Source organism: Mustela putorius, unplaced genomic scaffold (genome assembly GCF_011764305.1).
Source record: "Mustela putorius furo isolate JIRA1106 unplaced genomic scaffold, ASM1176430v1.1 tig00003899_pilon_pilon_pilon, whole genome shotgun sequence".
NCBI classification, from domain to species: domain Eukaryota; kingdom Metazoa; phylum Chordata; class Mammalia; order Carnivora; family Mustelidae; genus Mustela; species Mustela putorius.
Window position 1 is genome coordinate 6910126 of NW_025422048.1, and position 12642 is coordinate 6922767.

General features: G+C 37.2%; 1 protein-coding gene and 1 pseudogene across 1 annotated transcript; one reads left to right on the forward strand and one right to left on the reverse strand.

Annotated features, from left to right (window-relative positions):
• Positions 1 to 3812: 3812 nt before the first annotated feature.
• Positions 3813 to 4573, forward strand: LOC101670720 (uncharacterized protein CXorf51A-like). Its single transcript, XM_004774245.1, has 2 exons — positions 3813 to 4024; positions 4209 to 4573. The coding sequence occupies exons 1-2, from the start codon at positions 3902 to 3904 to the stop codon at positions 4431 to 4433; spliced, it is 348 nt and encodes a 115-aa protein (XP_004774302.1). The 5' UTR covers positions 3813 to 3901; the 3' UTR covers positions 4434 to 4573.
• A 2987-nt stretch (positions 4574 to 7560) lies between these two features.
• On the reverse strand, positions 7561 to 11565 carry LOC101674491 (annotated as a pseudogene).
• Between the last annotated feature and the right edge of the window lie 1077 nt (positions 11566 to 12642).

Sequence of the window (12642 nt, forward strand, 5' to 3'; positions counted from 1 at the left end):
GCTAAAAACACAGGGATGCACGTATCCCTTTGAATTACTGTTTTTGAAGATTCTTTGGATATACACAGTAGTGTGATTGCTGGATCATATGATAGTTCTATTTTTAACTTTTTGAGGAATCTCCTGTGGTTTTCCACAGTGACTGCACCAGTTTGCATTCCCACCAACAGTGCATGAGGGTTTCTTTTTCTCAACATCTTCACCCAAACATGTTGTTTCTTGTTGATTCCTACAGGTATGAGTGGTTATTTCATTGTATTCTTGATTTGCATTTCCCTTATGGTTAGTGATGATGAACATCTTTTCAGACACATGATTATTTTAAATTATTATTATATATATTATAGTTATTATAATATATAGTTATTTTTATTTTATTTTTATATATTATATTTATTTTATATATATAATTATTATATGTATTATATACATTATATATAAAATAATTATAATTATCTTAAATTCAATTTATCTGGGGTACTTGGGTGGCTCAGTCAGTTAAGTGTCTGCCTTCAGCTCAGGTCATGATCCCAGGGTCCTGGCATCAAGTCCTGCATCAAGCTCCCTGCTCAGTGGAAAGCCTGCTTCTCCCTCTCCCTCTGCTGCTCCCCCTGCTTGTGTTCGCTTTCTCTCTGTCAAGTAAATAAAAATCTTTAAAAATAAATAAATAAATTCAGTTTAGTTAACATATACCATATTAGTAGTTTCAGGGGTAGAATTTAGTAATTCATCAGTTGCATATAATACCCAGTGCTCGTTCCATCAAGGGCCCTCCTTAAATCCCATCACCCAATTACCCATCCCCTCACCCACCTCCCCTCCAGCAACCCTTAGTTTGTTTCCTAGAGTTAAGAATCTCTTGTTTGTTTTTTTAAAAAGCTTTTACCAAAAAATGAGAACAGTTAGAAACTTCTTTAACATTATTAAGTCTTCATAGCAAAAACAAATAAAACCTCTCCTACTTACTATTAACACCTTAGGCACATGACCTTCAGGATATAAATATCTGATGTTGCCTCTACATTCAGCCTAGCACTGGAGGCCATGATCGATGAATACTCCCTAAAAATAAAAGGTATATGATAAAGATATCACCACATATCAGATGGTGCAGGAAAAGTATGTTGAGAATAACAAAATCAGATAAATATCAAAGAATTATATTTAAAGTATAAATCAAAGATAAAGCTCACTAACAAGGAATTAATATCCAAAAATTACAAAGTAATGATGGAATCAACATGAATAAGATAAGAAATCCAATAATGAAAAATATTAATAACCAAAAAATTTTTAAAGATAGAAAATCTGAATAGCTTCATCACTAGTAATCACAGAAGTAAAAAAGAGATTGTGTTATCAAATTTCTTTAAAAATTAAAAGTTGGGGGCACCTGGGTGGCTCAGTGGGTTAAAGCCTTTGCTCAAGTCATGATCTCAGGGTCCTGGGATCAAGCCCACCATCGGGTTCTCTGCTCAGCAGGGAGCCTGCTTCCCTCTCTCCCTCTGTCTGTCAAATTAATAAATAAAAATCTTAAGTTATCATTTGCTATGTAAAAATATTACCCCAAAATTTAGTGGCTTAAAACGCCAAAATCTATTATCTCAGGGTTTCTGTGGATCAAGAACCTGGGAGTAGCTTAGCTGGGTCCTCTGGCCCTGGGTCTCTTGCAAGGCTACATCATCTCAAGTCTCATTTAGAAAGCACCAACTTCCCAGTCCGCTAGTGTGCTTGTTGATAGGATTCAGTTCCTTGTGGTTTGTTGTGCAGAGGGCTCAGTTCCTCGTGGGGTGTTCCTTAAGAGACTTTTCACTGATTATCTCACAATATGTTTTCATCAGAATGAGAAAATAAGAAGGCAAGAGAGACTGTCAGCAAAAGAGTTATTGTAAGAGGAAACCTCATTATGTTAATTAATGATCAATAACACCCCATTACTTTTGCCAGTTTCTATGGATTCCATTCATTAGAAGCAAGTCACTGTATATATCTTACACTCAAGGGTAGTGGATTTCACAAAAGTGTGAACTGGGAGCCATATCAGAAGTTGCCTTCCATAATACCAAGTATTAGTTAGTGTGTAGGGAAACAGGTAACAATATAATTCTATTGGTAGATTTTGGAAAGCAATCTGGCAATAATTAGCAAAATTATTCCTTATATACTGAATGTCCGTGTCCCTCTAAAATTCTTATCTTGAAGCTCTAATCCCCAATGTGACAGTATTTGGAGTTGTGGCTTTTGGGAGGTTATTAGGGTTAGAATGGGTCATGAGAATGGGGCCTAATAATGCAATTAATGTCCTATTTATTTTTAATAACATATAATATATTACTTGTTTCAGGGGTACAGATCTGTGATTCCATCAGTCTTATACAACTCATAGCACTAATGCCCTATTTTAAAAAAAAGAGGAGATAGAACTCTCTTTCTCACCCATCAAGGAAGGCCATGTAAGGACATAAGAAGATGGTCTTTATCAAGAACCCGACCATGCTGGCATCTTAATCTTGGACTTCCAGCCTCCAAAACTATGAGAAATAAATGTTTGTTGTTTAAGCCAGCCAGTCTATGGTATTCTGTTATAGTAGCTCAAATGGACTAAGAATTATGTGTATGTGGGACTTAGAAATTCTATCCTTGAGTGTATATCCCAGAGAAATATATGCAGAAGTCTGTAAGGGAACATGATTGAGGATGTTCATCACAGCATTGTTCGTAGGAATGGAATGGAGAGCCAACACAGGTGTTCCTCAAAAGGGGAAATAATGGACAAGCAAAACTTGGTGCATGATGCTAATGGACTATGATGAAGCATTAGACACAGTGAACTAGATGCATAGAGCCATATAAATTAAACTTAAAAGCATAGGTTTGAGTGCATAAGTTAAGAAACAAGATCTACAGCATGATAATATGCATTCAAACACTGCTTATTTAAGAAGGTCACATGTTTCACAAGAGTACAAACATATGCAAGGACATAATTGAAACACATCAGAGTAGATGCCTAATGGTGGGAAAGAAATGAGTGTTGGGATCTAGGAAGAAGAAAAACATAAAATATAAAGATAAAATATTAATAAAATATAAGAGAGAGAACCTTGCAAAACTCAATGACACTAATATGGTCAGAGTCCAAAAATATAATAAAAGATAAAAGCAACCTTCATGGGTGGTCAGTTAATTCTAATCCCTGCCTGTAAGACACAGAGCTGGCAGAAAACAATCTAATCAAATCAGTAGCCTTCAACACCAAATGCTATAGGTAGAGAGCTTATTCATGGGAGTTTTTTGTTAGTTTATAAGATGAGCCATAGTTCCACTGATATTTAAATTCAGTCATATTGCTCTTGGAGAGATTTTAGGTAAAATGTCCCAAACACTAGCTAACAACTAAAGGTGGGATACAGCAAAATAAACCACTGAATAGGGGTGGCCTTAGGGAACAGATGGCAGGAAAGGTGCTTTCTTTACCATGTGTACTACCACGGTTGAACGTGGGGATATGAGGAACAGTGGTAGTTCAGTTTGGGAAAACTTTGGGGGGAATGTTAAAGAAAAGCCCCCTTTCTCTAACCAAACCATTTTCACCTTCTAATCATTTCTCCTCCCATCTAGAAGGGTCAGGAATGGCACTTTGAAATGTCAGAGCCACATTTTGAACTCCCTAGCAACCTTCCCAAAGCCATATTTTGGCCTCTCCAGCAACCTTCCCCAAAACAGAGTAGTGTCATAAGGAGGGCTTTGTGATGCCTGAGCCCCACCTTAACCACTATAGGCTGGCAAGAGTCTAGCTGACCAATCACAGCTGAAGGGTATGGTCTTTTGTTGTCCTGGGAAGAGTTATATGCAGTAGAACAGTTAGGAGGCCTGGGGTAGACTACTGGGAAGCTTCAATATGTCTAAGGTACCCAGGAAACTACCACAGCCTAACAAGGATATGGAGCAACCAACCTCAAGTTCTGAACAGAGGAAAAAGACAAAGAGTCCCTATCAACCCAGGTCCAAAGGTGGTGGCAAGGTAAGATGACCCTACCCAAGATACTCTTTTCTTCACTGATTCCCCTCCCTAAGAATCTTACCATTTGCTCACCTGGCACAAACTCCTTCCTCAGCCCTGACATCTGCTCATGATGCCCCCTTTTCTATCAATATCCTATCTTCTTCCCCTAAGCCAATGCCCTTTTGGCCTCTTGTTGTTCCAGGTGCTGAAGACAACTCTGAAGGTAAAAAGACCTGTTCAAAGGAGTTTGAGTAAAAAAGTCTCAGTAAAAACTACCAACCCTACAAGAAAGCCTAAAAAAGCTGGAACACCAGTCTTCGGTCACTATCACAGCCTGAATGAGAGACTGAACCAAAATGAGCCAGAGCAAGCCCAAGAGAAGGTGGAGGTGTCTGCCACATCAAATGATGACCCGCACAGCCAGTAACTCCAGAGTGAGGCCAGAGACTTCAGTAATACCTGCTAAGTCTTCAGTGGTCTGGTGGCTGAGAAATGGCCCATAGTGTAGACATTGAATTTTACAGCATCAGGGTATTCTGATGATACCTGAAATAAAGCCAGCCTGTTGTGGAAGTTCATGTGTGTTTCTATGAGTTCTCTCACGGTGGGATCAGGGAGGGAAAGGAAGAGGCAGTAGTCCAAAAAGGAAGAAACACAGGGTACTGTAGGGTTGGGGGCAAGACTGGCAGAATTACAGTTAACCAGATTGTGGGGATAAAGACTGGGTCAGTACTGAGCACTGAAGACAAATTTCCTCCTGAACACTTGACCTAGTGGGCAAGAAGAAAAGGGGCTTGGTGTTTCTGTCTATGGGAGGTGGGGGGCGCAGGAAGGGGGAATGACGTCAAAGTATAAATCACCAGAGCCTATATGGGGTGAGGTGTTTGGGTGGCAGTACCATCCCCAAAGCTGAACAAGGAAATAGGCCGTGATCGTATAGTGGTTAGTACTCTGCGTTATGAACAAGGAAATAACTTCCAGGCCACTGACCTCACAGTGGTGTTTGCTATATTTTACCCTATAATGGTCAACACCTAAAAGTCCTCAGAAGGGCCAGAAACCTTTAGTAGCTTTAATAAAAGCTACTAAAAGCACCCTAAAGATGAAAATAATGGTGATTGGAAGCCACAAACCCAACACTGATTAGCCCACTTTCTTTTTTTTTTTTTTAAGATTTTATATATTTATTTGAGGGAGAATGAGTGAGAGAGAGCATGAGAGAGGAGAAAGTCAGAGGGAGAAGCCGACTGCCCAAGGAGCCGGGAGCCCGATGCGGGACTTGATCCTGGAAGTCCAGGATCATGACCTGAGCCGAAGGCAGTTGCTCAACCAACTGAGCCACACAGGCGCCCCTGGTTAGCCCACTTTCTTAAGAAACAGAGTGGAGCAGTGACCTTCCAAGGGCAGGGAATGGGAAGAGTCTGCCTTCAGTGCAGGCAATAGAGGAAAGCATTGTCTACAGAGAATTCTAAACGTATTTGGAGGGGAGAATATCTTTTATTTTTGTTCTCTCAAAGTTCTTTTTTTTTCTGAAGAGACTATCACTGTAAATTAGTTTATTAAAGTGTAATGGACATATAATAATTGCACATGCTTAAAGTGACAGTTTGAGGAGGTTGGTCCTATGTATACACTGTTAAACCATCATCACAACTTTGAGAGGGAACATATCCATCACCCCCAAGTTTACTCCTGGCCCTTGGCCATAGTACCCCCACCCTCAGATAACTACTGATATCCTTGCTAACTCTACAGATTGTGCTGATTCCAGTAGTATAAAATGCTACTAAATATAAACTATACTCATTTTTATCCAGCTTCTTTCATTCAATATACTTATTGTGAGAACCAGCAATGTTCTTGTGTACATCAATATTGTCTTTTTAGGTTACGATTGTCTAGTTGAGAGTTTAGTAACATTTAAAGGTCCTCCAAAGTTGCTTTAGTTTCATTTTATTTTTTAATTTTGAGATTATAAATTTATATGTAGTTGTAAGAAACAGAAAGATGTCTTATAACTGCATGTAAATTTATAATCTCAAAATTAAAAAATAAAATGAAACTAAAGCACCTTTGGAGCACCTTTAAATGCTACTAAATTCTCAACTAAACAATCATAACCATGAGAGACTGTGGACTCTGAGAAGCAAACCGAGGGTTTTGGAGGGGAGTGGGGTAAGGGGATGGGTGAGCCTGGTGGTGAGTATTAAGGAGGGCACATACTGCATGGAGCACTGGGTGTGGTGCATAAACAATAAATCTTGGAACACTGAAATTAAAAAAAAGAAGATGCCTTTTACCCTTAACCTTGCCCCCCCCATGGTAACATCTTGCATGTCTATAGCACAATATCAAAATCAGAAAGGTAAGATTGCTATGATTTATTTACATTATTCATATTTCACTAGTTACACATGAACTAGTTTGTATATGTTTATTTCTGTGCAATTTTATCAACTTTGTAGTTTCCTGTGTCTACCACTGTAGTCAAGATACAGAAAAGTCCCATCATAAGGATTCCTCTCGCTACTCATTTACAACCACAGCCACATCCTCCCTCACCCCTGGAAGCCAGTAATTTGCTCATCTCCATAATTTTGTCATTACAAGAATGTTACATAAATAGAATCATTCAGTATGTAACGTTTTGTGATCGGCTTTTACATTCAGCATAAATCCCTTGAGAGCCATTCAAATTGTTGTACCAATGTTTTTTTTTTCTTTATTGCTGAGTAATATTGCATAGTGTTAATGTACCACAGTTTGTTAAACCACTTATTTACTGAAGGACATTTTGGTTTTGATTTCCAAAATTACAAATAAAGCTGACATAATCATTCCTGGATAGGGTTTTCTGTGAACTTAAAGTTTTCATTTCTCAGGGATAAACATCCAAGAGCAACTGCTGGGTCACGTGGCAATGGCACGCTTAGTTTTATAAGAAACTACTATTCTCCCCCCGGCCCAGAGTGGCTATATCATTTTATATTCACCAGCAATCTCTGAAGATGGTTTCTCTGCATTTTAACCAGCATTTGGTGTTATCATTAAACAAAAAAATTTTAAGTCATTCTAGTGCCTGTATAGTGATACCTCATTGAAGTTTTCATTTGCATTTCACTGATGGTTAATGTTGAGCATCTTTTTATGTGTTCATTTGCCATCTGTATATATTCCTCATTGAAATTTCTATTCATGTCTGTAGCCCATTTTCTTTCTTTCTTGACATCTGCATAATCAAGCTTTCAGGAATTTGAACACAAGGCACAGTTTCCAGGTGTACATAAATATATCTCCATTTTACAATTTTTTTTGTTTCTTCTATCTTTTTGGAAACGGATAAGAAAATCCTTAAATCTTATTTAAGCAAAAAGAACTTCCTTAATAGGACTTTATAACTTCCTTTAAGAACTGATCATTTGAATTTCTAGGACTTCTTACAGTAAATATTTTGTTTATATTTCCTTTCTACTACTGTTGTCTCCTACATCCTGGCAAGTTGTCTATAGTTAAATAATGCTTTTAATTTCCACCTTTGGTCTTGAAAATATCCGTTAGGGCACTGCATCACAGTCCAGTACTTGCAGAATACAATACGACATGTGAATCTTCACACTACTTTTAGCTTATGTTGTTAGAGGTGGGTGACATTGAACTCCTGACCCTCCCAGTAATAAAGCCACTTAATATTTTCAAACTTCAAGTCATATAAGACTAGAGAAAATTCTACATCCCCACTGTATTGAGGTTTCTAGGGATTTTTCATCCATGTTCATTCAGTTCATCAATAATCTCTGGTTTCTCCATTCCTTGGCCAATCAGAAAGAAGATAACCGTCATACAACAGGATTTATGATAAAGGAATCTCTGATCAATCACTCCAAACTGAAATAACTAGAAAAGTTCTTGCAATTTAGTTCTGTTTCTCCTCACCCAGGTTCTGGACTATTAGTTGTATTTGGGCAGATGGAAAAGTCTACTGAAAATTAATCATTCCATTGGCTACATCCATTTTACACAAGTTTTTGAAATTATATGTGCCAACATACCTCTGAGCCACATAATTCATGGTTACAACATCTAAATCAGCATAAAGGGAAAAATAGCAGTAAGTCTTCTCAAGACAGCTGAACCTAGTACTGAAACTGGATTTGACAAAAGCCCAGACCAATATATGGATGTCTGGAGAGAACACCAGATGGAAAATGCAGCTATGATGGATTTTTTTTTTTTTTTTAGCTGCACTGTGGACTTCTTTTAAAATCGTCTGAATTCTTTCCCCTTGGAAAGTGAGAACAAAGGTCAAGAGAAATTAATTGTCCAAAGGCACTTAACACCCTTGTCCGCTGACCCTCATTGGAGAGAGCTGAATGTCTGCTTTCTCATGGTCAAGTCTTAGAGCCTCAAACAGCTTCTTTTTCAGTAATATTGTTTGCATGGCTTCGACCACTGGCACTAAAATCAAATGTACAGTTAGTTTTTCCAGTTTCTGAAGAATTTTCTCTAATGTTTGAGTTCTTATCATTGTTGACCTGCTCTTATTTAAGTCATTGCATCTCCTTCTCTAGTTCTTGTACTTTTTTTTAGGAGTTCCTCAGTTTAGTTTCTATGTCTTTTTCAACAATGATAGAACAACCCCAGAAATAAAGGAATCGTACAGGTACATCCTACTTGTTGATCAGAGCCACACCTATGGCTACTTTTTCTGAGTTTTTTTTATTCTGTTGAATGTTAAGAGTTCTTTATATATCTTAGACACAAGTCCTTCATCAGATATATGATTTACATCTTCTCTCAGTCTGTAGCTTGCCTTTCATCATCCTTATAAGATCATTCAGCAGAAGTTGTTAATTTTGATGAGGACAATTTTATGGATCAAGTTTTGGTGTCAGGTCTAAGAACTTTTCACCTGGCCTTCAGTGCTAAACATCTTCTCTAAAATGTTACAGCTTTACATTTCAACCTATGATCCATTTTAAATTAATTTTTGTATAAGGTATGTAATTTAGGCCAAGATTTAGTTGTTTTACTATGGAGATCTCATTACTCCAGGAGCATTTGTTAAAAAGGCCAATAGTTTTTCTTCCTTCACTCAAGTGCATTTTCATAGTCTGTTTCTATGCATTGATCTTTGTCCATATCTCAGCAAACTGCCTTCATTATGGTGGCTACAATGTAAACCTTAATACCAAGTAGGATGATTCTACCCACTTTATTCTTGTAATCTGTGGTTTTGTTATCAGGCAATACTGCCTTCATAAAATGAGATATAAAATGCCCCATTCTCGTGGATATTATGGTATAGATTATAATTGCCCCTTTAAACGTTTGGTAGAATTTTCCAGTGAAATCACATGGACCTGGATACTTTTCTTCAGGACTTTCTTGAACTAAAATTCAATCCCTTTATTAGTTATAAGATTGATTATATTATACTGGGTGTGGTGAAAAAATAATGAATACTGTTTTTCTGAAAATAAATAAATTGAAAACATTTTAAAAAAAGATTTATTATATTGCCTATATAACTTTGTTGGGGGGGTTGCGGTAATTGGTGGTTTCTCAAGGAACAGATTTGCTTCTTCTAAATTTTCAAATTTAGGAGCATTCAGTTCTTACCAGTATTCCCTTATTATCCATTTAGTAATTACAGGATTTGTAGTGATATTGGTCCTTGTCTCCTCTAATTTTATCTTTGCCAGTCTTGCATATAGTCTCTCTTGGTATATGTTCTGTAGACACATGAAACAAGTGTATATTGTGTTGTTGAGTAGAATGTTCTATGTTCACATAAATAAGATTCTATTGGTCATTGTATTGTTCAGTTATTCTATTCTTGCTGATTTTGTCTAGTAGTTCTATCAGTTACTGAGTATTGGTTATGTGAAGTCCAATGCTAACTATGGCTTAGGCTAGGTCTCCTTTCAACTGCCAGTTTTTGCATTATTTGGAAGCTCTCTTGTTTGACTGACACACAGAGTAGATATATCTTTGATACTCTTATAATCATGTAATGGTTATCCTTGCCTTTACTAATTTTTTTTTGCTATGGCATATACTTTATCTGATAATAATATAGTCATTCCTGCTTTTTATTTTTGTGGCAAAATATACCTGACATGAAATTTTCCTTCTTAGCCATTTCTGAGCATACATTTAAGCAATATTAACCCACATTTATGTCAGTAATCTGAAAACTTTCTATACTGCAAAACAAACTCTATACCCACTGAAGAACAACTTCCCATCCCCTCCCTACCACAGCTCCTGACAAATGCCATTCTACTTTGTCTCTATGAATTTAGCAAATCTAGGTACCTCATATAAATGGAATCACACAGTATTTTTCTTTTTGTAACTGATTTATTTCACATAGCATAATGACCTCAAGATTCACAATGCTGTAGCATCTGTCAGAATTCCTTTCTGTTTAAAAGGTTGAATGACATCCATTGTACACAAACACATTTTATTTATCCATTCATCCATCAGTGGACACTTAGATTACTCCCACCATTTGCCTATTGTGAATAATGCTGCGATATACATGGGTATACAAATATGTCTTCAACCCTGCTTATAATTCTTTTGTGTATATATCCAGAATTGCTGGATAACACAATAATTCTATTTTTAATTTTTAGAAATTTTAATGCCATTATGGTTAACTTACAGTGTTACGTAATTTCAGGTGTATAAAATAGTGATTCAAAAATTCTATACATTACTCAGTGCTCATCAAGATAATAGTACTCTTAATCCCCTTGTTCTATTTCACCCATCCTCCACCAATCTCCCCTCTGGTAAACACAGTGTGTTCTCTATATTTAAGAGTGTTAAAAAAAAAAAAAGAGTACTGTCTTCTTCTTCGTTTTGTTTCTTACATTCCACATAGGTTAAATGCTATGGCATTTATCTTTTTCTGACTTAGCATTATACCTATTATACCCTCTAGATCCATTTATGTTGTTGCAAATGACAGGATATTATCTTTTTCATGGCTGAGTAATATTCCATTGTGTATATACATCACATCTCTATCCATTCATCTATCGGTAGACACTTGGTTTATTTCCATATCTTGGCTACTGTAAATAATGCTGCAAAGGACATAGAGGTGCATATACCTTTTCAAATTAGTGTTTTCACTGTTTTGGAGAAATACCCAGATGTGGAACTGCTGGATCATATAGCAATTATATTTTTAATTTTTTAAGGAACCTCCACATTCTTTCCTATAGTGACTCTATCGATTTACATTGCCACGAACAGTGCACAAAGATTCCCTTTAGTCCACATTATTGAGTACTTGAGGTTGCTGAAGAGTTTTTCCTCTATGATTGTGCTCTGTCTCAGCTTTCAGCTGTCCCTGCACATTGGTTCCATACAGAGAGTCTCTCTTTCCATGATTTTGCCAGTTACCTAGTGGTAAATGCTGTTGTTATTCTTTGATAAGTTAGCAGTATGGAGAGAATGTTTCTATTCTAATCCAACCTCAGTCTTAGGTAGACCCCTTGAGGCTGGCCTTCAGGGATGGGTTCTTCGGTGCTTCTAGCCATATTCCCCATGATAGGTAGACTATCTGTGGTCTACCTATCATGGGTAGATCGATTCCACCTCATCTCCCAGCAGTAGGTGCTTCCCACATAATTGTATCACCTAGAAATACACATTTTTATTTTGGGAAGGAAATAATGGCCACTAATCTTTCAAGTAGGCAAGGTTACAGGCCTGAATGCACATGTAATTGTGTGCTACTAGTGGAAATAGCAATACACCCTGCAAAGTCTTTATAAGTCACACACAAATTCAAATTGCTGTTTTGGATCCTGTAGATACACTAGTAACTGAGTTATTAGTGCTAAAGTTATTCCTACCTAGAACATTCCAGGAGGATGGTGCTTGGCTCCAGTTGCTACAGCCAGAGTCTTCTCTGACAGAATGTATTTGATAAATAAAGTTCTATTCAATTACAGATGAGTGTTTGCACACACGTGCCTGGAAAATATCACCAAGGGCAAAAGACCAGTGCATGCAGGGAACAGGCATATTTGGTGGACTGAGTAGAGCAACCTTGCTAAAAAGCAACAGAAACATGGAAACCACCTTCTCTCATTTCTCCCATAAGTTTCTCCACTACAGGACCATTAACAGGGTAAGATAGAAGAATCACCTCATCTGCCTATATAAAAATGGCCTCAATCATTTAACAATCATGTATTCAGCACTTACCATGTGGCATGCACTCTTCTGGGTGCTGGAAACTACAAAAATGACTACCAAGTAATTGCCTAATTAAAAGGGAAAAGTCTTTCACAGCCCCCTGAATTTCACCAAAACCCTTAGAATTCTTTAAAACTGCCATCATATACAAGGGAACCTGTCTAAATGGGCAACACTTGATCTTGGGGTTGTGGGTTCAAGCCCCATGTTGTGTATAGATATTAGATAAAAACAAAATCTTAAAAAAAAAATCCTCCATCATATCCAGTTTCAGAAGTGTAATACCGCCCCTCTATGTCTCTGTCTTAACCTTATTCCTTTTGTTTCCATAACCTAGCCAAGTTAGGCTGGCATTCTGAAATATTTATTCAGAATTAAGGGAGGACTCAGAAATACATAAGAATAAATCGGAA